This window comes from Mustelus asterias, chromosome 6 (genome assembly GCF_964213995.1).
Source record: "Mustelus asterias chromosome 6, sMusAst1.hap1.1, whole genome shotgun sequence".
Taxonomy (NCBI): Eukaryota; Metazoa; Chordata; class Chondrichthyes; order Carcharhiniformes; family Triakidae; genus Mustelus; species Mustelus asterias.
The window spans coordinates 5,163,523-5,191,338 of NC_135806.1; the positions used below are offsets into that span (position 1 = coordinate 5,163,523).

General features: G+C 47.7%; 1 protein-coding gene across 2 annotated transcripts in view; it reads right to left on the reverse strand.

The window, feature by feature from the left end:
* The window catches only part of apba1b (amyloid beta (A4) precursor protein-binding, family A, member 1b), a 180,731-nt gene that overhangs the window by 91,789 nt on the left and 61,126 nt on the right, over nucleotides 1-27,816 (reverse strand). For both annotated transcript variants that reach the window (XM_078213970.1, XM_078213968.1), the window contains exon 2: nucleotides 16,624-17,818. In XM_078213970.1, the coding sequence (XP_078070096.1) occupies nucleotides 16,624-17,760 (1,137 nt within the window). In that variant the 5' untranslated portion in view covers nucleotides 17,761-17,818. The remainder of the gene's footprint in view (nucleotides 1-16,623; nucleotides 17,819-27,816) is intronic.

Consider the following 27,816-nt stretch of genomic DNA (forward strand, 5'->3'; position numbering starts at 1 on the left):
GTAGTGTTACAATTATAGCTAGGGTGTAGAGAAAGATCAACTTAATGCAAGGTAGGTCCATTCAAAAGTCTGACAGCAAGTCTGTTTTTGAGTCGGTTGGTACGTGACCTCAGACTTTTGTATCTATTTCCTGACAGAAGAAGGTGGAAGAGAGAACGTCTGGGGTGCATGGGGTCCTTAATTATGCTGGCTGCTTTGCTGAGGTAGCGGGAAGTGTAGACAGAGTCAATGGATGGGAGGCTGATGGATTAGGCTACCTTCACGACCTTTTGTAGTTCCTTGCGGTCTTGGGCAGAGCAAGAGCCATACCAAGCTGTGATACAACCAGAAAGGATGCTTTCTACGGTGCATCTGTAAAAGTTGGAGACATGCCAAATTTCCTTAGTCTTCTGAGAATGTAGAGGCGTTGGTGAACTTTCTTAACTACAGTGTCGGCATTGGGGGGACCAGGACAGTATGTTGGTGATCTGGACACCTAAAAACTTGAAGTTTTCGACCCTTTCTACTTCGTCCCCATTGATGTAGACTGGGGCATGTTCTCCTTTACGCTTCCTGAAGTCGATGACAATCTCCTTCGTTTTGTTGACATTGAGGGAGAGATTATTGTTGCCGCACCAGTTCACCAGATTCTCTATCTCATTCCTGTACTCTGTCGCGTCATTGTTTGAGATCCACTATGGTGGTGTCATCAGCAAACTTGAAAATCAAATTGGAGGGGAATTTGGCCACACAGTCATAGGTGTATAATGAGTATAGTAGGGAGCTGAGAACACAGCCTTGTGGGGCACCGGTGTTGAGGATGATCGTGGAGGTGTTGTTGTTGCCTATCCTTACTGATTGTGGTCTGTGAGTTCGGAAGTTCAGGATCCAGTCACAGAGGGAGGTGCCGAGGCCCTGGCCACAGAGTTTGGAGATGAGTTTCATGGGAATAATAGTGTTGAAGGCTGAGCTGTAGTCAACAAATAGGAGTCTGACATTGGCGTCCTTGTTATCTCGGTGTTCCAGGGTTGAGTGCAGGGCCAGGGAGATGGCGTCTGCTGTGGACCTGTTGCGGTGGTAGGTGAACTGTAGTGGATCCAGGTAGTCTGGGAGGCTGGAATTGATTCGTGCCATGACTAACCTTTCGAAGCACTTCATAATGACGGATGTCAGAGCCACCGGCCGATAGTCATTAAGGCTATCTTGATATGGTACTTCTCGTAGCTACTCCTACCATCAGATCTGCATTCATGGAATGTCTTACGTAGGAACATAGAAGCTAGAAGCAGGAGTAGGCCATTCGGACCCTCAAGCCTGTTCTGCCATTCATTTTGATAATGGCTGATCATCCAATTCAATATCCTGATCCCTCCTTCCACCCCCATATCCCTTGATCCCTTTAGCCCCAAGAGCTATATCTAATTTCTTCTTGAAATCAGACAACATTTTGGGCTCAGCTACTTTCTGTGGGAGTGAATGCCACACATTCACCACCCTCTGGGTGAAGAAATTTCTCCTCACCTCAGTCCTAAAGGATTTCCTCCTTATCCCCAAACTATGACCCCTAGTTCTGGACTCCCCCACCATCGGGAACATTTTTTCTGAATCTACCCTGTCGAACCATCCCCACACATCCCATCTGCAACTGCCCTGTGAATTCCATTATCCTAACCTTGCCTGGCTCGCCCCCTCTTTCTGCTGCCCTCCACCTCTCTCTCTCACAAAGATCTCCTGTGGCTTTTCAGCTCTGATCAAACAGCTGAAATGCTAACATTTTCTTTTCTGGACGTCACTTTTAAAGAGCTCTTTCCACTCTCGATATTTCAAGGCCTGTCTGTGAAGTTTTTCGCACACGTCTCCACACCCACATTTCAAAGGCTTCTGTTTCCTTTCAAAGATCTTTATTTATTGGTTTCTAAGCAGACATGAAAGTGGATTAGTAGTAGAGTTTTTCCCTCGTTAGAAGTTTTGAGGTTTCTTGCTGTTAACACATCCTTCATCTTCACAAAATCATCTCCGGCTACCTCTATCGTTCTTCTAAACTCTGCATCATATCTGCCATCTTCTGTTATCATTTGCATATGAAAGGGAAAATAGTCGGATCTCCCTCCACTCAGTTAACAAGAATAAGATGATGAGTACAGCAGTTTACGCATCCTCCCCTTCTCCTCACTCAGGTTACACTGAAATTAAAACTAATCACGCTGCCTCCTCTCGAAACACAAACATTCCTGTGGAACTGAAACTCCTTATTGCGCTCAATTTCCCCTTCCAAATTATAATCCACGTCTTTTTTAAAACAATGACGTGGAGATGCCGGCATTGGACTGGGGTGGGCACAGTAAGAAGTCTCACAACACCAGGGTTAAAGTCCAACAGGTTTATTTGGTAGCCGTTGTGAATGGCCAAACGGCAGAGAAACTGATTTCAGACTCTCACCAACTTTTACAGATGCACCATAGAAAGCATTCTTTCTGGTTGTATCACAGCTTGGTATGGGGCTCCTGCTCTGCCCAAGACCGCAAGGAACTACGAAAGGTCGTGAATGTAGCCCAATCCATCACTCAAACCAGCCTCCCATCCATTGACTCTGTCTACACTTCCCGCTGCCTCGACAAAGTAGCCAGCATAATTAAGGACCCCACACACCCCGAACATTCTCTCTTCTACCTTATTCCGTCGGGAAAAAGATACAAAAGTCTGAGGTCACATACCAACTAACTCAAGAACAGCTTCTTCCCTGCTGCTGTCAGACTTTTGAATGGACCTACCCTGCCTTAAGTTGATCTTTCTCTACACCCTAGCTATAACTGTAACACTATAATCTGCACTCTCTCGTTTCCTTCTCTATGAACGGTATGCTTTGTCTCTATATAGCTTGCAAGAGACAATACTTTTCACTGTATACCAATACATGTGACAATAATAAATCAAATCAAATCAAAACAAAATTTGGCCATTCCACCTTCTGTTCTCTCTATGATGTGGAGATGCCGATGTTGGACTGGGGCGGGCACAGTAAGAAGTCTCACAACACCAGGTTAAAGTCCAATAGGTTTATTTAGAATCACAAAGTCATGATTCCATCATCACACTCTGGAAGCCCTGGATGAACCTGTATCTGGGGTCACCAGTGCAGATGTCAGAGCAGCTTTCTCAAAGGTCAACCCACAGAAAGCGACTGGCCAGGATGGGGTACCTTGACGAGCACTCAGATCCTGTGCGGATCAGCTGGCAGGGGTATTCGCAGACATCTTCAACCTTGCTTTATAACAATCTGAGGTCCCTATCTGCTTCAAGAAGAGACCATCATTCCGGTACCTAAAGCAAACCAAGCAGTGTGCCTCAATGACTTTCGTCCAGTGGCTCTGACATCCATCATTATGAAGTGTTTCGAAAGGCTAATCACAGCATGAATCAATTCCAGCCTCCCAGACTACCTGGATTCACTACAGTTTGCCTACCACCGCAACAGCTCCACAGCAGACACTATCTCCCTGGCCTTACACTCAATCCTGGAACACCTAGATAACAAGGACACCGATGTCAGACTCCTATTTATTGACTACAGCTCAGCGTTCAACACCATTATTCAACACCACGAAACTCATCTCCAAACTCCGTGGCCTGGGTCTCGGTTCTTCCCTCTGCAACTGGATCCTGAATTTCCTAACTCACAGACCACAATCAGTAAGGATAGGCAACAACACCTCCTCCACGATCATCCTCAATTCGGGTGCCCCACAAGCCTGTGTTCCCCTTATACACCTATGACTGTGCGGCCAAATTCCCCTCCAATTCGATTTTCATGTTTGGTGATGACACCACCGTGGTGGGACAGATCTCAAACAATGACGAGACAGAGTACAGGAATGAGATAGAGAATCTGGTGAACTGGTGCGGCAACAATAATCTCTCCCTCAATGTCAACAAAACGAAGGAGATTGCCATCGATTTCTGAAAGTGTAGAAGAGAACATGCCCCTGTCTACATCAACGGGGACAAAGTAGAAAGGGTCGAGAGCTTCAAGTTTTTAGGTTTCCAGATCACCAACAACCTGTCCTGGTCCCCCCATGCCGACACTATAGTTAAGAAAGCCCCACCAACGCCTCTACTTCCTCAGAAGACTAAGGAAATTTGGCATGTCCGCTACGACTCTCACCAACATTTACAGATGCACCATAGAAAGCATTCTTTCTGGTTGTATCACAGCTTGGTATGGATCCTGCTCTGCCCAAGACCGCAAGAAACTACAAAGGGTCATGAATGTAGCCCAATCCATCACGCAAACCAGCCTCCCATCCATTGACTCTGTCTACACATCCCGCTGCCTCGGAAAAGCAGCCAGCATAATTAAGGACCCCATGCACCCCAGACATTCTCTCTTCCAGCTTCTTCCAAAAAGATACAAAAGTCTGAGGTCATGCACCAACCGACTCAAGAACAGCTTCTTCCCTGCTGCTGTCATACTTTTGAATGGACTTACCTTGCATTAAGTTGATCTTTCTCTACACCCTAGCTATGACTGTAACACTACATTCTGCACTCTCTCCTTTCCTTCTCTATGAACGGTATGCTTTGTCTGAATAGCACGCAAGAATTAATACTTTTCACTGTATACTAATACTTGTGACAATAATAAAGTAGATAAATAAATCAAACTTCTTACTATTCTGTCTGTGAACACCTATTAGCAGCTTTTCCCCTGGTTTCTGTGGCTATGACTTCTCTTTCATTCCCTCCCCCTGCAGTATAAATATCTCCCACTTTCTCTGCCTTTTAGCTTAGACAAAGGGTCATCTGGACTCGAAACGTCAGCTCTTTTCTCTCCTTACAGATGCTGCCAGGGGATTTTCACAGTAACTTCATTGCAGTGTTAATGTAAGCCTATTTGTTACTAATAAATAAACTTTACTTTACTCAGACCTGCTGAGATTTTCCAGCATTTTCTCTTTTGATTTCAGATTCCAGCATCCGCAGTATTTCGCTTTTATTTCTTAAAACAAAGATTTGGTATCAAATCACTACTTCATCAAATCCCTACTGTGCAGAAGGAGGCCATTCGGCCCATCGAGTCTGCACCAACCACAATCCCATAACGCCACGTATTTACCCTGTTAATCCCCCTTACACTAAGGGTCAATTTAGCATGGCCAATCAATCTAACTTGCACACTTTTGGACTGTGGGAGGAAACCGGAGCACCCGGAGGAAACCCACGCAGACACGGGGAGAATGTGCAAACTCCACACAGACAGTGACCCAAGCCGGGAATTGAACCCGGGTCCCTGGTGCTGTGAGGCAGCAGTGCTAACCACTCTGCCACCATGCCGTCCGATTTTTGAGCAGGACTGGCTTAATCTGTCTGCTCTTCTACAGAGCAACTTGCATTTAGGTAGCGCCTTTAACATAATATCGGAAATAATGATTGAGATGAGGGAACTCAATGTAAAATCTCCAAATTTGTAGATGATGCAAAGTTGGGTGGGAGGGTGAGCTGTGAGGAGGATGCAGAGATGCTTCAGTGTGATTTGGACAGGCTGAGTGAGTGGGCAAATGCATGGCAGATGCAGTATAATTTGGATATAGTGAAATTATCCACTTTGGTAGCAAACACAGGAAGGCAGATTATCGGAATGGCTAGATGGGAGAGGGGAATGTGCAATGAGACCCGGGTGTCCTCGTTCACCAGTCACTGAAGGCCAGCATGCAGGTGGTCAAGGAGACAGATGGTACATTGGCCTTCATGGTGAGAAGATTCGAGTACGAGAGCAGGGATGTCTTGCTGCAGTTATATAGGGCCTTGGTGAGACCACACCTGGAATATTGTGTTTTCGTTTCCTTATCTGAGGAAGGATGTTGTTGCGCTGGAGGGAGTGCAGAGAAGGTTTATCAGACTGAATCCTGGGATGGCGAGGCTGAGGTATGAGGAGCGATTGAGTCGATTAGGATTAGATTCGTTGGGGTTTAGATGAATTGGGGGAGGGGGATCTGATAGAAACCTATAAAATTCCAACAGGACTAGACAGGCTAGATGCAGGAAGGATGTTCCCGATGGAGTCCAGAACCAGGGGTCACAGTCTGAGGATACAAGATAGACCATTTAGGACTGAGATGAAGAGAAATCTTTTCACCCAGACAGTGGCGAGCCTGTAGAATTCTCTACCACACAATTCAAGGGGGAGACAGATATAGCTCTTGGAGGCTGAAGGGATCAAAGGAAATGGGGGGGTGGGGGGCGGGAGTGGGAACGGGTTACTGAGTTGAATGACCAGCCATGGTCACAATGTACCGAACAGCAGGCTCGAAGGGCCGAATGGCCAGCTCCTATTTTCTATGTTGAAGTGATTCTCTGAGGGGGCAAAGCACAAACTCTTTAATTTTCTTGACAATATATATGTTCTTAAAAAACACATACACACAGATATATGTGAAAACAATACTCTGTTAGTTGTTTGTAGGTTCGACTCACACTGCAGAGATGTACCTACAGACTGACACACTCATACAGTACTGAGGAAGTGCTGCATTGTCTGAGAGACCGTCTTAGGTGAGACTTTAAACTGAGGTCCGGTCTGGTCTGTGTCCTTGGGTGTACGAAGAAGAGCAGGGTATTTCTCCCCTGATAATAATCCATCCATCAAGGGGTCACACACAAATAAAACAGATCCTCTGGTCATTATTACATTGCCGTTTGTGGGATCTTGCTGTGCACATATTGGTCGCCGTGTTTCCTACATTACAATGGCGGCTACACTCCGACAGGAACTACACATTGGCTGAGGTTGGGAAATGATTGATGAGGGACATCACGAGACAATCTGCACATTGGTCTCCAGGGGAGGCCCGATAAATGCAGCTGGGGGAAGAAAGAGAAAGTTTAAAATCCAACACACGACAGTTGGGCAGAATGGCCTGTTTCTGTGCTCCAGATTCCACATAATACATGACAGGGTTAAAAAGCAGGTAGCCTGTTCCAACTTGTAGCTCCTTCCTTCAATGCCTTCCATCACAGGTAAAGTATTATTGACGTCAATCTTCACTTTGCGTTCCTTCCCTGAGCTTCACTGAAGAATTATTTTTGACGACTGAAAAAGTTATCTTCAGCCCCTCGTCGCCCACATTTTTTATTTACTTATCTGTCGGAGACTGAAGGTGCAGCGAAGGTTTACCAGGCTGATTCCGGGGATGGCGGGACTGATGTATGAGGAGAGATTGACTAGGTTAGGATTGTTTTCACTGGAGTTCAAACGACTGAGGGGAGGGGGGATCTTATAGAGACTTATAAAATTCTAACAGGACTAGACAGGGTAGATGCAGGGAGGATGTTCCCGATGGTGGGGGAGTCCAGAACCAGGGGTCACAGTCTGAGGATTCGGGGTAGACCATTTAGGATGGAGTTGAGGAAATATTTCTTCACCCAAAGATTTGTGAGCCTGTGGAATTCATTGCCACAGGAAGTAGTTGATGTCAAAACATTGAATGCATTCAAGAAGCGGCTGGATATAGCACGTGGGGCGAATGGGATGAAAGGTTATGGGGAGAAAGCACGATTAGGCTATTGTGTTGGACCATCAGCCATGATCATGGTGAATGGTGGAGCACGCTCGAAGGGCCGAATGGCCTCCTCCTATCTTCTATATTTCTATGGTGTTGTAGAGGCTGCAGAGCTGCCAGCCCTATGGTTGGGCCAGCAGCATTGTGAGCCCGCCCTCCATTCTTCACTGGACAGCGGGCCCAGGTGCAGCCATGTGGTAAAATGGCCGAGGCTGTCCCACGTGCAGCAAGTGTTGGCTCAGAGCCAATTTTCGGACTGATGTCAGAATCCCATAGCCACAGTAAAGCTCACCCCGGTCTGCTCCCAGTAAAGAAGATTCAGGTTCCCAAACCACCTCCCCCCCCCCCCCCGTGAACATCCAATGTACAAAGTGTGAAAGTCAGAGATAATCCCTGCACCTCCATCTTCTCCAGGGCATCTAAGAATGGGCAGTAAATGCTGGCGTTCGCCAGCGACGGCTATATCTGAATAAAGTATAAGAAATAATGTTCTAAAAAATTGTCCCAGTTTTCTTTTTGATGGAGGCAAAAGTCATTAGCGGATCATATTATCCCCTTGCCAAATACATTTACTCTTCACTTAACAGATGGTTTGCACAAAGCTGATTTATGAAACACCAACGAAGCAGATGCTTAATATGGATCCTGAAACCTCACTCACACCTACAGCATTTAAATACTCTCAAATAATCTTCAAAATTAGGGCAGCTATTCGGTGAGAAAGTGTCTGTTACTGAAGCTTAAATCATAACCTATCATTTTATTCACAGCAAGTAATGACGCGGGTTCCCCCAGGTCTCATTACTTTTTATTTTGATTTGATTTATTATTGTCACATGTATTGGTATACAGTGAAAGATATTGTTTCTTGTGCGCTATACAGACAAAGCATACTATTCAGAGAGCACACAGGGGAGACGGAAAGGAGAGGGAGCAGAATATTGTGTTACAGTCATAGCTAGGGTGTAGAAGAAGATAAAAGATTGAATTAAAGCATCGTTACAGAGTTTAAAAGAGTTATAATAGAGTTTTAAAAGCATAGAACAAGAGTAAAAGATAGAATTAGAGCGTGTGCTGGGCATAGCTTGCAGGAAGTTGCCTTGCTCCGGTGCCATCTTGGATTTGATTTATTATTGTCACATGTATTAATATACAGTGAAAAGTATTGTTTCTTGCGCGCTATACAGACAAAGCATACCGTACATAGAGAGGGAATAGAGAGGGTGCAGAATATAGTGTTATAGTCACAGCTAGGGTGTAGAGAAAGATCAATTTAGTGCGAGGTAGGTCCATTCAAAAGTCTGACAGCAGCAGGGAAGAAGCTGTTCTTGAGTCGGTCGGTACGTGTCCTCAGACTTCTGTATCTTTTTCCTGACGGAAGGTGGTGGAAGAGAGAATGTCCGGGGTGCGTGGGGTCCTTGATTATGCTGGCTGCTTTTCCCCGAGGCAGCGGGAAGTGTAGACCGAGTCAATGGATGGGAGGCTGGTTTGTGTGATGGGTTGGGTTACATTCATGACCTTTTGTAAGTTTTGTAGTCTTGGATCAATACTTGGGGCCGTGCGGTTTATTGTCTTCATAGACAACTTAAAGTAAAATGATGGGGGTGTCACGAATAAGGAGTATTGAGATGGTAGAAAACGTTGGCCGCGTGATTGGAGGGAAACGGAAATGCAGGGAGATGTCAATGGATCAGTCAGGGAGACGGAGCAACAGCAAATGGAATTCAGTCCGGAGATGTGTGAGGTTATGCATTTGGAGAGGTAAGCAATGCCAAGTGTTATAGAGTGTTACAGTACGCAAGTTCCTATCGAATATATTCTGATGTCGTTAGTGGATATGAGCACGTGCGAGTGACGTCACCCGTAGCGTGGGCTTTTGCGGGATTTAGTCTTACCGCAAGGGACCTGTGGAACTCGCTGCCTTCAGTTCAGAGTCCACGCTGATATTTTTATAAGTAACGACTGAGTATCACAGCGCACTCGCTTATTTTTGTGTGTCCGAGTTATCCCATCTTTATGGCAACGACGGCAAAACAGCAAAATAAAAGGAAAAGAAAAATGTGAGGTTCAGCATGGTGACACAGAGTTGCACAGTGAGCAGCTAGTTTGCAACGTAAGCGGCAGTCGAGAGCTCTGATCAGCAGGTTGTTCAGTTCACCAACGAAAAACATGTTAGCAGCACTGTGACAAATTCACAATATATATTCATGATTTGGATGAGGGAACAAAACGTAACATCTCAAAGTTTTCAAATGATACCAAGTCGGGTGGGAGGGTGACCTGTGACGAGGCCGCAGAGATCCTTCAGAATGACCTGGACAGGTTGGGTGAGTGGGCTAATCAATGGCAGATGCAGTATAATTTGGATAAGTGCGAGGTTATTCACTTTGGAAGCAAAAACAAGGAGGCAGATTACTGCCTGAATGGCTGTAAATTGGGAGAGTGAGGAATTTAGCAATACCACAGAAACCTGGGGGGTGTCATTCCATTTGTGGATTTTGTTGCATTCGTTCAGAATCATCACAATCCTAAGCCCTCAGTGATTGTCAAACGTTTCAAGTTCAAGTAACTTTCGGAAGACGGGACAGTCGGTTGCTAACTTTGTTGCCAGATGAACATTGAGAGTTTGGAGTGGATCTGGAGGACATGCTCCAGGACAGACTAGTCTGTGGCATTAATGAGGGCGGCATTCAGCGTTGTTTGGTTGGGACGTTTATTGGAAGAAGCCACACTGACGTCCAAGAATGCTCTAGAAATTTCTCAGGGGTTGGGAATGGCTGCCAGCAATGCAAAAGATATTCAAAAGGCCAATGGCAATGCAGAGGGGAGGTGCAGTACATCAAATAAAGAGAGGGGCTGAAGGCAAGAAGGTGAAAGCAGTGGAATGTTTCAGGTGTGGAAGGACACACTAAGTGAATCATTGCAAATTTATGGATGCTGTTTACCACCGTTGCAACAAAAAGGGTCATTTGGCTAAGAACAAGTTGGGGAGATTCAAATTCGAAAAAGCATCAGTCATAGAATCATAGAAACCCTACAGTGCAGAAGGAGGCCATTCGGCCCATCGAGTCTGCACCGACCACAATCCCACCCAGGCCCTACCCCTACATATTTTACCCGCTAATCCCTCTAACCTACGCATCCCAGGACACTAAGGGGCAATTTAACATGGCCAATCAACCTAACCCGCACATCTTTGGACTGTGGGAGGAAACCGGAGCACCCGGAGGAAACCCACGCAGACACGAGGAGAATGTGCAAACTCCGCACAGACAGTCAGCTACGCATCACCTGGAAAGCTCTGAGCAGGCGGAGGGTCACGCTTAGAATATGTTTAATGTGAGCGAGGGTCGCACAGAGCCTCTCTATATGACAGTGGAGGTCGATGCAAAACAAAGCAAGATGGAGGTGGACATGGGAGCCTCTGCACCTGTAATTAGTGAGGAGACCTACAGGAAGATGCTGACTATAACACAAAGACATACACAATAACGGATAGGAAACTGAGAAATGTGGGGCAACAAAGGGACCTCACAGCAAATGTTAACAGATCCCTGAGTTTTAAAGTTCATTTATTAGTGTCACGAATAGGCTTACATTGCAATGAAGTTACTGTGAAAATCCCCTAGTCACCACACTCCGGCGCCTGTTCGGGTACACGGAGGGAGAATTTAGCACGGCCAATGCACCTAACCAGCACATCTTTCGGACTGTGGGAGGCAACTGGAGCACCCGGAGGAAACCCACACAGACTCCGTACAGACAGCGAGCCAAGCCGAGAATCGAACCCGGGCCCCTGGCACTGTGAGGCAGCAGTGCTAACCACTGTGCCGCGTAGCGGGACCGGAAGACAAGAAGGAAACAAGATTCTTTTATCCCCGAAGTTTAGCATATGAGAACAGGGCGGTTATGCCAGAACTGTATAAAACATGAGTTTGATCACAGCTAGAATACTCTGTACTGTTCCAACTGCAGTTTTATAGGTAGGATGTGACTGCGCTGGAGAGGGTACGGCAGAGATTTATGAGGACCTTGCCAGGAATGAAGGATTTCAGCAATGAAGAAAGATTGGATTGGCTGGGGTTGTTTTCTTCGCCACAGAGGGAAGACTTACTTGAGGTGTATGAAATTAAGAGAGGTCTAGACAGAGTGGATAGGGAGGATCCATTCGCATTAGCAGAAAGGTTAATAGCCAACAGACATTGATTTAATTCCATCTCTATTGTGACCACTCCCTTCCTGTAATATTGTTTGGCCGTTATCTATCATAGGTCAGAGAGATGAGCAGACCTTCCTACTTGCTGGGCTTCTGCATAAATATTAGGATTGAAATTCTCATTATTGAGTTTTTGTAAGTGGTAATAATGGATGTGTTCACTTATTTTGAAAAGAACCCTTTGTAACTATTGCACTTAGCAGCATTTTCAATTGATAAACAATATAAATTGTATAATGCCCATGTCTGGATGTAATATTTATTCAACAGCCTTGTAAATTACTGTCTCAAGGCGAATGAGTGTCTCATACTTATCCCACCTCATGCAATTTATGTATGTCCTCCTATCTCCAAATACAAACCTGCAGGACACAAGCAGGAATGAATCTATTATTTATTTAACTCTAGCCAGTCACTTACCTATGAGCGCTCCCTGGTGTACATTGCACTATAGTGCCATCGGCAGGCTGTCCTCACCAGTATTTGCCTAAGCTTCATGTGAATATTCATCTACAGTGCTCCAATCAGCTAGAATAGCTCCATCGGCTTTTGTGTTTAGGAGTCAAAATTGGGAAAATTAAGGTTGCTCTTATCCTGAGTCCAGTTTCAATCCGGGAAGTCCAAAAAAGGGCTTGTTAACCAGCCCAATGCCTTCTTCTGTTGCCGACCTTTCTATGGATTGCTTCAGAGATAGAAGAAACTTTAAGTACCACTTATCATAGCTTCTGGATATCTCAAAGCGCTACAAAGACAGCGAACTATTTTTGAATAAGTGAACTGCTGTAATCTAGGGAAGATAGAAGCCAACATCAAAACGTGGCTTTGGGAGCTTTCACATCGACCTGAGGGCAGCACGGTAGCACAGTGGTTAGCACTGCTGCCTCTGAGCCAGGGTTCAATTCCAGGCTTGGGTCACTGTGCGTGTGGAGTTTCCTCCCACACTCCAAAGATGTGCAGGTTAGATGGATTGGCCATGCTAAATTGCCCTTTGATGTCTCAACATATGCAAGTTAGGGGGATTGGTGGGGGAAATATGTGGGGTTAAGGGGATGTGCGGGTTAGGTTGATTGGCCATGCTAAAATTGCCCTTAGTGTCCTGAGATGCGTAGGTTAGAGGGATTAGTGGATAAATATGTAGGGATATGGGGTTAGGGCCTGGGTGGGATTGTGGTCGATGCAGACTCGATGGGCCGAATGGCCTCTTTCTGTACTGTAGGGATTCTATGATAGGGTCTGGATAAGATGCTCTGCGGAGAGTCAGTGCTGACCTGTTGGGTCGAATAGCCTCCTTCTGCACTGTAGGGATTCTATGAGGGGACAGATGGGGGCTCAGTTAAACGTCTCATCTTAGATATGTCAATCTCAGCAGTGCAGCCTTCCCTCTGTACCACACTAGGAGAGTCAGCCTCGATGCGGTGCTTATAAGTGTTAAAGTTCAAAGAGACCAGGGTGTGCCCGTAGAGGAACACAAATGTTAACATACAGCACAGCAAGCAACTTCTTTTATTCTTTCATAGAGTATGGGCATTGCTGGCTGGGCCAGTATTTATTGCACATCCCTAGTTGCCCTTGAGAAGGTGGTGGTGAGCTGCCTTCTTGAACCACTGCAGTCCATGTGGTGTAGGTACACCCACAGTGCTGTTAAGGAGGGAGCTCCAGGATTTTGACCCAGTGACAGTGAAGGAACGGTGATATATTTCCAAATCAGTGTGAGGCTAGGAGGGGAACCCCCAGGTGGTGGTGTCCCCAGGATCTTCTGCCCTTGTCCTAGACGGTAGAGGCTGAGAGTTTGGAAGGGGTTGTTGAAAGAACTCAGTGAATTGCTGCAGTGCATCTTGTCGATGATGCACATGGCTGTCACTGCGCGTCGGTGGTGGAGAGAGTGAATGTATCCGAATGGGGTGTTAATCAAGCGGACTGCTTTGTCCCGGATGGTGTCAAGCTTCTAGAGTGTTGTTGGAGCTGCACTCATCCAGGCAAGTGGAGAGTACTCCATCACGCTCCTGACCTGTAGATGGTGGATGGGCTTTGGGGAGTCAGGAGGTGAGTTTCTCACTGCAGGATTCTCAGCCTCTGACTTGCTCTTGTAGCCACATTATTTATATGGCTGGTCCAATACCATTTCTGATCAATGGTAACTCCAGGATGTTGGTAGTTGGGGATTCAGCTGTAATAATGCCATTGAATGTCCAAGGCAAGGTGGTTAGATTCTCTCTTGTTGGAGATGGTCACTGCCTGGAATTTGTTTGGCACGAATGTTACTTGCCACTTATCAGCCTAGGGTTGAACATTGTCCCATTCTTGCTGCATTTAAGCACGGACTGCTTCAGTGTCTGAGGAGTCGCGAATGGTGCTGAGTTGTGCAGGCCATCAGCGAACATCCCCACTTCTGATCTTATGATGAAGGGTTGGCCATTGATGAAGCAGCTGAAGATGGTTGGGCCTAGGACACTAGGCCTGAGGAACTCCTGCGGCAATGTCCTGCAACTGGGATGACTGACCTCCAATAACTAATCAGAGCCTGAGGGTTCGTGACAGGGTGGATGTGGAGAGGATGTTCCCGCCTGTAGAACGAGAGGTCACTGTTTGAAATAAGACGTTGCCCATTTAGTACACAGAGATGAGGAGAAATGGTTTCTCTCCGAGGCTGGTGAGTCTCTGGCACTCTCTTCCTCAAAAGGCAGTGGAAACAGAATCTTTGAATATTTTTAAAGGCAGAGCAGGATAGATTCTGGATTAGCAAGGAGGTCAAAGGTTATCGGGACAGGTGGAAATGTTCACCAGAGCTGGTAATCAGGTCAGCCATGATCTCAAAGGGCTGTGAATCTTTGGAATTCTCTATGCCAGGGGGTTGTGGTGCTCCATTGTTGAGTCTGTCTGGGATCGACAGATGTTTGGTCTCTCGGGGAATCGAGGGATGTGGGGAGCGGGCGGGAAACACAACACCAGCCATAATGGTATTGAATGGTGGAGCAGACTCGATGGGTCGAATGGTCTACTCCTGCACCTATTTCTTGTGTTCTTATGTAATATTGGATCATATGGCAAATTCCATGACCAATTAGATACTGGGGGAGTGCTGCTCTGTTGGAGGTGCAGACCTGTGTCTGAGACATCCTGCCAGTCCCCTCTCATAGGTAGGAACAGGAGTAGGCCATTCAGCCCATCGAGCCTGTTCCATCATTTAATGAGATCATGGTTGATTTATGCAAAAGATCCCACGACCACTATTTCACAAAGGAGGCTGGGAAATCTTCCCTTTGTCTTCACCGGACATCATTGGAAACAGATTATATCTGGTCAATCATCACAATGTTATTTGTCGGATCTTGTTGTGGGCAATTTGGCTGCTATCTGTCATAAGCTGTATCAAGTCCACTCACCCATCTCCCTTGTACTAGCCGAGCAGCACTGGGCCCAAGTCAAGTAAAGCCTCAATTTTAAGATTCTCAACCTTGCTTTCCAATCCCTCCATTGCCTTGCCCTTTTGTTTCCCTGTAACCTCCTCCAGCCCCACAATCCCCTAGCTCCACATTCCTGTCCTCTTACACATTCCGCATTTTCACTGCTCCACCTTTGGAGGTTACACTACAGCGGCCTGGGTCCAAAACACTGGAATTGCTTCCGTATACCTCTCTGCGCTCGACAGAGCTTCCCGTGCTTCTGACAAAGGAGGAGATTGAGGGAAATTGTGCTCATAGATTCCTGCAGTGCAGAAGGAGGCGAGTTGATCCATCGAGTTTGCACCGACTCTGACAGATTATCTTACCCAGGCCCTCTACCCGCCCTATCCCCGTAACCCCACATATTTCCCATTGCTAATCCATCTAACCTACACATCCTGGGAAACAAAGGGTCAATTTAGCATGATGTGGATTGGGGTAAACACACGGAGATGTGGCTTTTGCTACCAAATAAACCTGTTGGACTTTAACCTGGTGTTGTTAAACTTTTATCTGTGTTTACCCAATTTAGCATGGCCAGAGTACAGAAAAAAATTTACTAGGATACTACTGGGACTTGATGTGTTGAGTTATGGGGAGAGGCTGGATAGACTGGGACTTTTTTCTCTGGAGCGTAGGAGGTTTAGGGGTGACCTTATAGAGGTCTATAAAATAACGAGGGGCATAGATCAGCTAGATAGTCAATAACGTTTTCCAAAGGTAGGGGAGTCTAAAACTAGAGGGCATAAGTTTAAGGTGAGAGGGGAGAGATACAAAAGTGTCCAGAGGGGCAATTCTTTCACACAGAGGGCGGTGAGTGTCTGGAACAAGCTGCCAGAAGTAGTAGTAGAGGTGGGTACAATTTTGTCTTTTAAAAAGCATTTAGACGGTTACATGGGTAAGATGGGTATAGAGGGATATGGGCCAAACGCGGGCAACTGAGACTAGCTTAGGGGTTTAAAAAAGGGCGGCATTGACAAGTTGGGCCGAAGGGCCTGGTTTCCATGCTGTAAACTTCAATGATTCTATCTTTGGATTGTGGGAGGAAACCGGAGCACCCGGAGGAAACCCACACAGACACGGGGAGAATGTGCAGACTCCACACGGACAGTGACCCAAGTCGGAATTGAACCCGGGTGCCTGGCGCTGTGAGGGAGCAGCGCTAACCCACTGTGCCACCGCGGCGACCCCCAAATTAAATAAAAAGGCTGGTTGAGCGAAGTGATCCTCTCTTGTGATTTTTGACAAATTCTTATCCTTCCGGATTCCTCAAGAACAACCGGGGGAATTCCAATCGAGAAAGAGTTCGCAAACGTGACATCGTTTATCAAGATAAGCAGGAGATACACCGTGCTGTGCGACTGGACTGAACAAAGTACCTCATGAATATTCACAAAATAAAACCTTTACAAACATTTCAGGTACTTACATCTCCTTCCATCACCATCTGGTTCTCACATTCTGCCGTCGGGCTAATGTCTTGTCGCATCACCCAGATGGGTTCCGCAGGTTCGTCAGGAGTGTAAGGTGATCGAATGGTTCTGGTTTTTACCTCTTCAATCGCTTCCTTGATGTCCTTAATAGCTAAAGAAATGGCATCCCTCTGTTCCCTGGTGTGTCTCACTGACTCCCCCAAGCCCGTGGACGACACAGATCGGGAATTCAGCGCTGACAGAACATCGTCGCTCTCGTGCCCACTGCCGGGGGCAACACTGCACTCGGAGTTCTGCTCGGCCTCCGGCATCTCCTCGGAGGTCTGCTCGAGGCTCTGAGAACTCATGCTCTGCTTCACTTCCGCCACGATCTGGTCAATGTCCTCCTCTTGCTCGTAGCTGTCCATCCTGGGGTAGGGGGCAAACTCGGCCTCCTTCTCCGGACTGTCCGACTCGTTGTCCGACCTCTCGTCGTAATGGTGCAGCCTGGCCCCCAGAGCTTCCTTCCGGTAATTCTCCGCCTCCTCCCTCTCCTGCTGGTACATCAGGAGGGTCTCGCGACCATCCAGCTCCGCCACCTCGCCGATCTCCTCGTAAACGTGCTCTTGGACCGTGTAGTCGTCATAGGGCTCAGCGTACTGCTCCTCCTCACCGCGATGGAACGGGTGATGGCTGTAAACGTACCCCGAGTAGGCTGAGCTCATAAGGTCTTCGCGGTCCACCATGTCGAATTGCAAAATGTTCGGGAGAGTCCGGTTCTCGGCAGCTTCCGCGTGCTCCGACTCCGGGTTCTCCGTGTACTCCTCCGCCTCCGGCCGGCAGTGCACGGCATACGAGCGCTCGTCCTCCTCGTTCTCCTGCAGCCTCTCCCGGGAGCTGTAGGGGTCGCCCTGCGCGCAGATCACGTCACCCTCCGCTCTGTCCGTGTGGTTGTGGAACCCGCTCTCCGTACTGGCGGACCTGGCCAGGGTCCCCTCTTCCTCCGCCGCCTGCGACCTCGGCTTGCGGTTGCCACGGCGCCCAGCCTCCTCCTCCTCCTCCTCCGAGTGCTGGAGGTCAGCTTCAACCGCCTCGTTCACTTCCTCGCTCCCCGGTTCCTCGTCCGTCTCCACCGCTTCCTCTGGCTTGTTCATGTTGGAATACCAAAGCTCGGGGGGGTGCCTATACGGGCGGCATCGCTGGGAGCGGTGGCTGGAACGCACAAACAAAAGGACAAAATTAAAAACAAGTCAACATTTTACAGAGGAAGGGAAAGCAGGAAAGCAGACAGCATGAGTAAAGCTAAATCCAAAGAGATATCACAGCCACAATGGGCCAAGTGGCCTCTGTGCCTTTTCTTAATATATTTACTCAGGAGATGCAAGTGTCACTGGCAAGGGCAGCACTTACTGGGCATCCCGGAGCGCTCTCAAGATGGGGATGAGTTTTTAAAAAATACCCTGCATTTATATAGCGCTGGGACCCTTGCTGTTTGTCATTTTCATAAATGACCTGGATGAGGAAGTGGAGGGATGGGTTGGTAAGTTTGCTGACGACACCAAGGTAGGTGGTGTTGTGGATAGTTTGGAGGGATGTCAGAAGTTGCAGCGAGACATAGATAGAATGCAAGACTGGGCGGAGAAGTGGCAGATGGACTTCAACCCGGATAAGTGTGTGGTGATCCATTTTGGCAGATCCAATGGGATGAAGCAGCAGTATAATATGAAGGGTACCATTCTTAGCAGTGTAGAGGATCAGAAGGACCTTGGGGTCCGGGTCCATAGGACTCTTAAATCGGCCTCGCAAGTGGAGGATGCGGTCAAGAAGGCGTACGGCGTACTGGCCTTCATTAATCGAGGGATTGAGTTTAGGAGTCGGGAGATAATGCTGCAGCTTTATAGGACCCTGGTTAGACCCCACTTGGAGTACTGCGCGCAGTTCTGGTCACCTCATTACAGGAAAGATGTTGAAGCCATTGAAAGGGTGCAGAGGAGATTTACAAGGATGTTGCCTGGATTGGGGGGCATGCCTTATGAGGATAGGTTGAGGGAGCTTGGTCTCTTCTCCCTGGAGAGACGAAGGATGAGAGGTGACCTGATAGAGGTTTACAAGATGTTGAGAGGTCTGGATAGGGTAGACTCCCAGAGGCTATTTCCAAGGGCTGAATGGTTGCTACGAGAGGACACAGGTTTAAGGTGCTGGGGGGTAGGTACAGAGGAGATGTCAGGGGTAAGTTTTTCACTCAGAGGGTGGTGGGTGAGTGGAATCGGCTGACGTCGGTGGTGGTGGAGGCAAACTCGTTGGGGTCTTTTAAGAGACTTCTGGATGAGTACATGGGATTTAATGGGATTGAGGGCTATAGATAGGCCTAGAGGTGGGGATGTGATCGGCGCAACTTGTGGGCCGAAGGGCCTGTTTGTGCTGTGGCTTTCTATGTTCTATGTTCTATGTTCACACAACCACTGGATTTCACAGCCAATGAAATGCATTTTGGAATGTACTCACTGCGGTAAGACAGGAAGAGGCAACCAATTTGTGCACAGTAGGTTCCCACAAACAACAATGCAATAATGACAAGGACTGGATAAACACAGGGATTCTCTGGGGGGGAGGGGGGGGGGGAGGCGTGGTTTGGGTCAGAAGGAAGTTGCAGAGATTGGGGAGGGGGGGTGGGGTGCAAAGGCACAGAGGGGTTTAAAGACAGGAATGTTTGAAGTTGAATGACAGCCAAACTGCGAGTGAAGGGAGGTCATTGTTGAAAAGGACTTGAAGCCAGCTAGGATACGAATCACAGAATCCCTACAGTGCAGGAGGAGGCCATTCAGCCCATCGAGCCTGCACAGACAACAATCCCACCCAGCCCCTATCCCCAAACCCCCATGTATTGACCCTGCTAATCCCCCTGACACTAAGGGACAATTTAGCACAGCCAATCAACCTAACCCACACATCTTTGGAGTGAGGGGGGAAACCGGAGCACCTGGAGGAAACCCACGCAGACATGGGGAGAACGTGCAGACTCCGCACAGACAGTGACCGGAGGCTGGAATCGAACCCGGGTCCCTGGCGCTGTGAGGCAGCGGTGCTGACTACTGAAACCAAAAGGGAAAACGCTGGAATCCAGCATCCGATCCCAGCATCCGCAGTAATTTCCAGGAGCTAATCAAAAGGTTACGAAGGCATGGGGGCGTTGGGGGGTTTAGAATCGGCAATGTCACAGAAGTGGAAATCGATGGCCATGACGATGGTGCAGGTATGTGATCGGAAAGTCATCTCCGGGTCAAATGTGGCACTAACGATGTGAATGGGCAGACTCCGCCTCAGAGAATCGCCAGGGATGGAGTTGGTGGCCGGGGAATGGAGGTTGTTTGCTTCATGATCTATCCTTTCTGACTCTCATGCCAATCTTGGGCCGATCATATCAAAGTTTTGGGTTGCCATTTTTGCTCTTATTTCAATACTTCCAGAATAGGCACTTTTTCCTCAAACCCCTTCGACTCACTCTATTAAGAAAAACTTGGACAGGTACATGGATGAGAGGGGTGTGGAGGGATATGGTCCAGGTGCAGGTCAGTGGGACTAGGCACAAAAATGGTTCGGCACAGACAAGAAGGGCCAAAAGGCCTGTTTCTGTGCTGTAATGTTCTATGGTTCTATCTCCACTGACAGCCAAAAAAGTTCAAACACAAGGGGCAGAATTTTCCCATCCTGCCCACCATGGGAATTGTAACGGGCGGGACACAGACCGTGCAACGGTCCATTGACCTCGGGAGGGATTTTCCGATCTTGGGGTGAGCGCAGCCAAAAGATCCCACCCAAGATGTTTAGTCAAAAATACGGAAAGAAACTACAGGAAAAACTGGAATAAAATATCAACAATGAGTTTTATTTAAACAGTAACCTTAATATTATTTCAAATAAATGCATCATAGAGTTCCCCAAGGACTGCTATTGGTTAAGGATATATTACTGCCCACACTGGCTCACACTGCTGCCTCCCAGCACCAGGGATCCGGGTTCAATTCCAGCCCGGGTGACTGTCTGTGTGGAATTTTCACATTCGCTCCGTGTCTGTGTGGGCTTCCTCCCACAGTCCAAAGATGTGAAAAGTAGGTGGATTGGCTATGGGAAATGCACGGGGTTATGGGGGTGTGCGGAAGAAGGGGTTGTTCCTGGGTAAGATGCTCTTTCGGAGAGTCTGAATGGCCTCTTTCTGCACTGTAGAAATTCTATGAAATTCTGGAAGAAAATCCCTCCCGAGGTCAATGGACCGTTGCACGGTCTGTGTCCCGCCCGCTACAATTCCCATGGTGGGCAGGACGGGAAAATTCTGCCCCTTGGGTTTGAACTTTTTTGGCTGTCAGTAGAGATAGAGTGAGTTGAAGGGGTTTGAGGAAAATGTGCCGATTCTGGAAGTATTGAAATAAAAGCAAAAATGGCGACCCAAAACTTTGACAGTGCAGTACTGAGGGAGTGCCGTACGGTCAGCGGTGCAGTACTGAGGGAGTGCTGTACGGTCAGCGGCGCAGTACTGAGGGAGTGCCATACAGTCAGCGGTGCAGTACTGAGGGAGTGCCGTACAGTCTGCGGTGCAGTACTGAGGGAGTGCCGTACGGTCAGCGGTGCAGTACTGAGGGAGTGCCGTTCAGTCAGCGGTGCAGTACTGAGGGAGTGCCGTTCAGTCAGCGGTGCAGTACTGAGGGAGTGCCGTTCAGTCAGCGGCGCAGTACTGAGGGAGTGCCGTACGGTCAGCGGTGCAGTACTGAGGGAGTGCCGTTCAGTCAGCGGCGCAGTACTGAGGGAGTGCCGTACGGTCAGCGGTGCAGTACTGAGGGAGTGCCGTACGGTCAGCGGTGCAGTACTGAGGGAGTGCCGTACGGTCAGCGGTGCAGTACTGAGGGAGTGCCGTACGGTCAGCGGTGCAGTACTGAGGGAGTGCCGTACGGTCAGCGGTGCAGTACTGAGGGAGTGCCGTTCAGTCAGCGGCGCAGTACTGAGGGAGTGCCGTACGGTCAGCGGCGCAGTACTGAGGGAGTGCCGTACGGTCAGCGGTGCAGTACTGAGGGAGTGCCGTTCAGTCAGCGATGCCGTCTTTCAGAGGTGACATTCAACTGAACCTGCACTCTCAGGCAGACGCCAGAGATCCCAGGGCCAATATTTTGAAGAACAGCATTGGCATTCTCCCCTCCGGTGTCCTGACAGAGTCCTTCCCTCATCCAAAGATGAAAAGTAGACCATCTGGTCATTATCACATTGCTGTTTATGGGATCTTGCTGTGTGAAAATTGGCTGCAGTGTTTCCTACATTAGAACAGTGACTATGCTTCAAAATATATTATTGGCTTTGGTCACGAATAGGCACTCTATAAATACAAGCCTATCTTTCAATCTTAATTGCCTGAAGGGCATGCAGAGATAATCACATTTTGTGGTACTGGGAGCCACTTATAGACTGGATACAGGGCACCGACAGCTTGTTCAAATCTCCCTTCGGGTTCAGCGCAGAGGGGCCGTTTCCTTCCTGCCACCATCTCACAAAAATGAGCAGACGGTTTTTAAAAATTCCATTTCACAAATTACTGTCGTGGGACCTGAAGCCACGACTGCTTTTCAGTGATCCCAATGTCTCCTCCACTTGGTGTAGCAGGCTTGGGTCTTTAACAGAGGCAGCACAACGTTAGAGAGGACTCCCCCCCCCCCCCCCACTCCCCCACTCCACCCCAAAGACACGGCCAAAATTCATCTCGTCTATAATACCACCCCTCAAGAAACATCGGGCAGAGGTGACCTTCACAGCTCCTCTGCATCTGATTCAGTCCCAGTTTTCCTGAGAAGCTATTACGCTGCAGTTATCAGGTCCTGTCGGGGGCTGGCTTTAATGTAAAATAATTGTGTCACACTCTCCTGCTGTTACCCTGGTGAATGATCAATGCTTGCAGCAATTTCATTCCCCAGTCTCGCTCCGTGGACACAGAAATAGACTGTCTGCATTATGCAGCGCTCCCTCATTCACCGCAACGCCACAACTGACAAATTTTAACCACCACCGTACAGAACGGGCACGTTTTAATTCTTTTATTTTCAGGCATTAACCAGTTTGAGTCAAATAAATAAAAGCAAATTACTGCGGGTGCTGGAATCTGAAACCAAAAGAGAAAATGCTGGAAAATCTCAGCAGGCCCGGCAGCATCTGTAAGGAGAGAAAAGAGCTGACGTTTCGAGTCCAGATGACCCTTTGATTTATTAGCCACAAGTAGGTTTACATTAACACTGCAATGAAGTTACTGTAAAATTTCCCTAGTCGCCACAGTCTGGCCCCAATGTTCGGGTCAATGCACCCTAACCAGCACATCTTTCGGACTGTGGGAGGAAACCGGAGCACCCAGAGGAAACCCACGCAGACACGGGGATAATGTGCAAACTCCGCACAGACAGTGACCCTGGCCAGGAATCAAATCCGGGTCCCTGGCGCTGTGAAGCAGCAGTGCTAACCACTGTGCTACCGTGCCGCCTAATAGCCTAGTCCTACTATTTCCCCATAACCTTTGATCCCGTTCACCCCAAGTGTCATATCCAGCCGCCTCTTGAATACATTCAATGTTTTGGCATCAACTACTTCCTGTGGTAATGAATTCCACAGGCTCCCCACTCTTTGGGTGAAGAAATGTCTACTCATCTTCATCCTAAATGGTCTGCATGTTTTGGGATACAGTAAAAAGTATTGTTTCTTGCACGCTAGACATAGAGTACATAGAGGAGAAGGAAAGGAGAGAGTGCAGAATGTAGTGTTACAGTCATAGCTAGGGTGTAGAGAGAAATCAACTTAATATAAGGTAAATCCATTCAAAAGTCTGACAGCAGCAGGGAAGAAGCTGTTCTTGAGTCGGTTGGTACGTGACCTCAGACTTTTGTATCTTTTTCCCGACGGAAGAAGGTGGAAGAGAGAATGTCCGGGGTGCGCGGGGTCCTTGATTATGCTGGCTGCTTTGCTGAGGCAGCGGGAAGTGTAGACAGAGTCAATGGATGGGAGGCTGGTTTGCGTGAAACCAGATTATGGGGTCATTATCTCATTACCGTTTGTGGGTGCTTGCAGTATGCAACTTGGATGCCATGTTTCTCACATTACAACTATGGCGGAGATGGTGGCATCGTGGTAATGTCACTGGACTAATAATCCACAGATCCAGCTTAATGATCTGGGGTCATGGGTTCAAATCCCATTAAGGCAGCTGGTGGAATTTAAACTCAAATAATGAAATCTGTAATTGAAAGGTAGTCTTAGTAACAGTGAGCATGACGCTATGATCGATTGTCGTAAAAACCCATCTGGTTCACTCATGCCCCTTTAGGGACGGAAATCTGCCGTCCTTACCCGGTCTGGCCTACATGTGTCTCCATCAATGTGGTTGACTTTTAACTGCCCTCTGAAATGGCCGAGCAAGCCACTCAGCCCAAGGGCAACTAGGGATGGGTAATAAATGCTGACCTTGCCAGCGATGCCCATAGAATATAAACAAAACAGTGGCTACACTTCAGAAAATGACTGTGCAGTAGTTTGGGATGTATTTGCCAGAACCACATGCAATATATTTGATTAATTAGGCTGACTGGAGGCAAGTCGGGGAGGCGATGGCCTGGTGGTATTATCGCTTGATATTAATCCAGAAACTTAGCTAATGTTCTGGGGACCCAGCTTCGAATCCCACCACGGCAGATGGTGGAATTTGAATTCAATAAAATATCTGGAATTAAGAATTACTGATGACCATGAAACCACTGTCGATTGTCAGAAAAACCCATCTGGTTCAGAAGTGTTTCTTTAGGGAAGGAAATCCTTTCCTGATCTGGCCTACATGTGACTCCAGAGCCACAACAATCTCGTTGACTCTCAACTGTCCTCGGTCAACTAGGGATAGGCAATAAATAGTGGCCAGCCAGTGACGCCCCATCCCACGAATGAATAACAAAAACTTGCTTTAGCCCATAGATTACGGGGTTAGAGAGTATGCCTCGAGACAGCAGGAGAGTCAGGGTGTGAGGCACGAGTCAGGACTACTTAGCTAATATTATTCACCAATCAAGTTTTCCCACATTTTGAAGATGGCTAATGGCAAGAATTGAATTATAGAATCCCTACAGCGCAGAAGGAGGCCATTTGGCCCATCGAGTCTGCACCAACCACAATCCCACCCAGTCCTACTTCCGTAACCTCACATATTTACCCTGCTAATCCCCCCCGACACTAAGGGACAATTTAGCATGGCCAATCAACCTAACCCGCACATCTTTGGAGTTTGGAAGGAAACCAAAGCGCCCGGAGGAAACCCACACAGACACGGGGAGAACGTGCAGACTCCACACAAACAGTGACTCGAGGTCGGAATCGAACCTAGTTCCCTGGCGCTGTGAGGCAGCAGTACTAACCCAGTAATCGCCAGTAAGGAAAGATTCTTTTGGTCTTCAGAGTGCTATATATATGTTATGTGAGCAAAGTCATTATGTTACTGGGCTAATAACCCAGAGCCGAGAGTTCAAATCCCACCATGGCAGTTTGCGAAGTTAATTTCAATTCATCAAATAAATCAGGAATAAAAAGCCGGACTGGTGATGGTGAACTTGAAGCGATCAGATTAATGCCAAGTACCCATCCTCTTCAACGACGGACCCTTACCCAGTCTGAGCTACATGACACCAGATCCACCGAGACGCTGGTTCGTAACCGCCCTCGGAAACGTTTGAGCGAGATATCACGCCGTATCAAACCACTTCCAAAAAATTCACCACACCCGGACATCCACCACCTTCTCAAGTGGCACGGTGGCACAGTGGTTAGCATTGCTGCCTCAAGTGCCAGGGACCGGAGTTCAAGTCCTGGCTTGGGTCACTGTCTGTGTGGAATTTGCACATTCTCCCCGTGTCTGTACGGGTTTCCTCCGGGTGCTCCAGTTTCCTCCCACAGTCGGAAAGACGTGCTGGTTAAGTGCATTGGCCGTGCTAAATTCTCCCTCCGTGTACCCGAACAGGTGCCGGCGTGTGGCGACTAGGGGATTTTCACAATAACTTCATTGCAGTGTTAATGCAAGCCTACTTGTGACACTAATACATTTTTAAAAAGCGATGGGCAGCGAATGCTGACCTTGCCAGTGACCCCTATATCCCGAGAACGAATTAACAAAGTATTTGGCAGGGAGGATGTTTTGATTTCATCTCATTGAAAACCCACCCTGGACTCTTTTATTAAAAATCTATAGTGTTGGTGGAAATATCAGAACCAAATTCATTTTGGTAAATATGGAAGCCATGGGCAGGAATTCAGAGTTGCCGCAGGTTTTGGCACAGCAGAGGGCAGGGTCAATACGGGAGGGTGAGTCCTTAACTGGTACTCAAAATACAAAGGTTATTGATTAAGAAGAAACACGGTGAGAAAACCTTCTCGCGATGATCTCCACTCGGAGCTCATCTCAGGATGTGGTTTGTTTTTATTCATTCGTGGGACATGGGCGTCGCTGGCTGGGCCAGCATTTATTGCCCATCCCTAGTTGCCCAAGGGCAGTTGAGAGTCAACCACATTGCTGTGGCTCTGGAGTCACATGTAGGCCAGACCAGGTAAGGACGACAGATTTCCTTCCCTAAAGGACATTAGAACCATAGAAAATTACAGCTCAGAAACAGGCCTTTTGGCCCTTCTTGTCTGTGCCGAACCATTTTATGCCTAGTCCCAGATGGGTTTTTCTGACAGTTGACAATGGTTTCATGGTCGTCAGTAGATTCTTAATTCCAGGTGATTTTTATTGAATTTAAATTCCACCACCTGCTGTGGCGGGATTCGAACCTGGGTCCCCAGATCATTAGCTGAGTTTCTGGATTAATAGTCTAGCGATAAATTGGGGAGGCAATGGCCGAGTGGCATTGGACCCATTGTCATCAAGGTGCAAGTAAGTCTTGTTATTTTTTCCAAACAGAGTCACATAAGTGAGTCTCGCAAAGAGGCGGAGGCTATAAAGAAAAGCTTTCCAACTTGTAGGCATTATTCCGAGATTTACAACAAACACAGCCTCCTGACTGATAAGGTGGGTGCTCAAGGCCACACTTTCTTCTTTCAAATAATCACTTAAAAAAAGCAGTTCCTGAAATCCATGATCACTACTTTAAAAAAAAAAGTATTTGTGGGACATGGGCATCGCTGGCTGGGCCAGCATTTATTGCCCATCCCTAGTTGCCCAAGGGCTGTTGTGAGTCAACCACATTCCTGTGGCCCTGGAGTCACATGTAGGCCAGACCGGGTAAGGACGGCAGATTTCCTTCTCTAAAGGGCATTAGTGAACCAGATGGGTTTTTACAACAATCGACAATGGTCTGTGTAATACGACATTCCTGCGTAGCTCAGTGTTGCCCATTAAGGTTAACTTTGATTTAGAATTGCCGTATTTTTGCCAAATCATCACTATTGCTCTCCATGGCAGCTTTGGGTCATACAGAATATTCCTGGCATGGGCACTTCCCAATTTTCAGCATGTATGGTGGGGCTAACTGAGCACTTGGTGCCCACCATGGCTGGTGAGTTTCTACGTTTCATTGTACCATCGCACTCCCATTCCCCCGGACTATTCAGCAGCAAGATAAAGAGACTGCACAACATTTCTGAATATCCGTCACTCGGGTCTCTCTGTGGAGCACACCGGCTTGGGAGCTGCGAACTTGCCCAGTTTCCCAACAAGATGTATATTGAATCTGACGCAAGGTCATGACCATGAAACAATAATTCTATTTCTCTTTCCACAGGCTGAGCTGTTGAGTGTGTCCAGCATTTTATCGCGTTCTGGAGAAGTTATAGCTCCGCAGCAGGTCATTCAGAACAACTGAGTGTGATTGTGTTAAAGTTTCACCGAAGCCTCCTTCCACCTCAGTGCATCTCACTCTTATCAAAATGTTCTTCTCTTCCTTCCTCCCTCATGTATTTAGCTCACTTCTCCTTAAACATATCTACCCCATTTTCCTTCAACCAACCCCTGTTTCAGAGATATCCAAAGTACAATAACACGTTTTAGAGGATTTTGATTGGCATCTTTTGTCAAAGTGAGGGGGGCGGGGTGGGGGATGAGGGGCGTGGGGGCAGGGGGCGTTTGTTCACCATCCTGGTCTTCAGTCCCTAAACAGAATAAACCTATTTAAAGGGAAGCTGGATAACCAATGAGGGGGAAAGGAATAGAA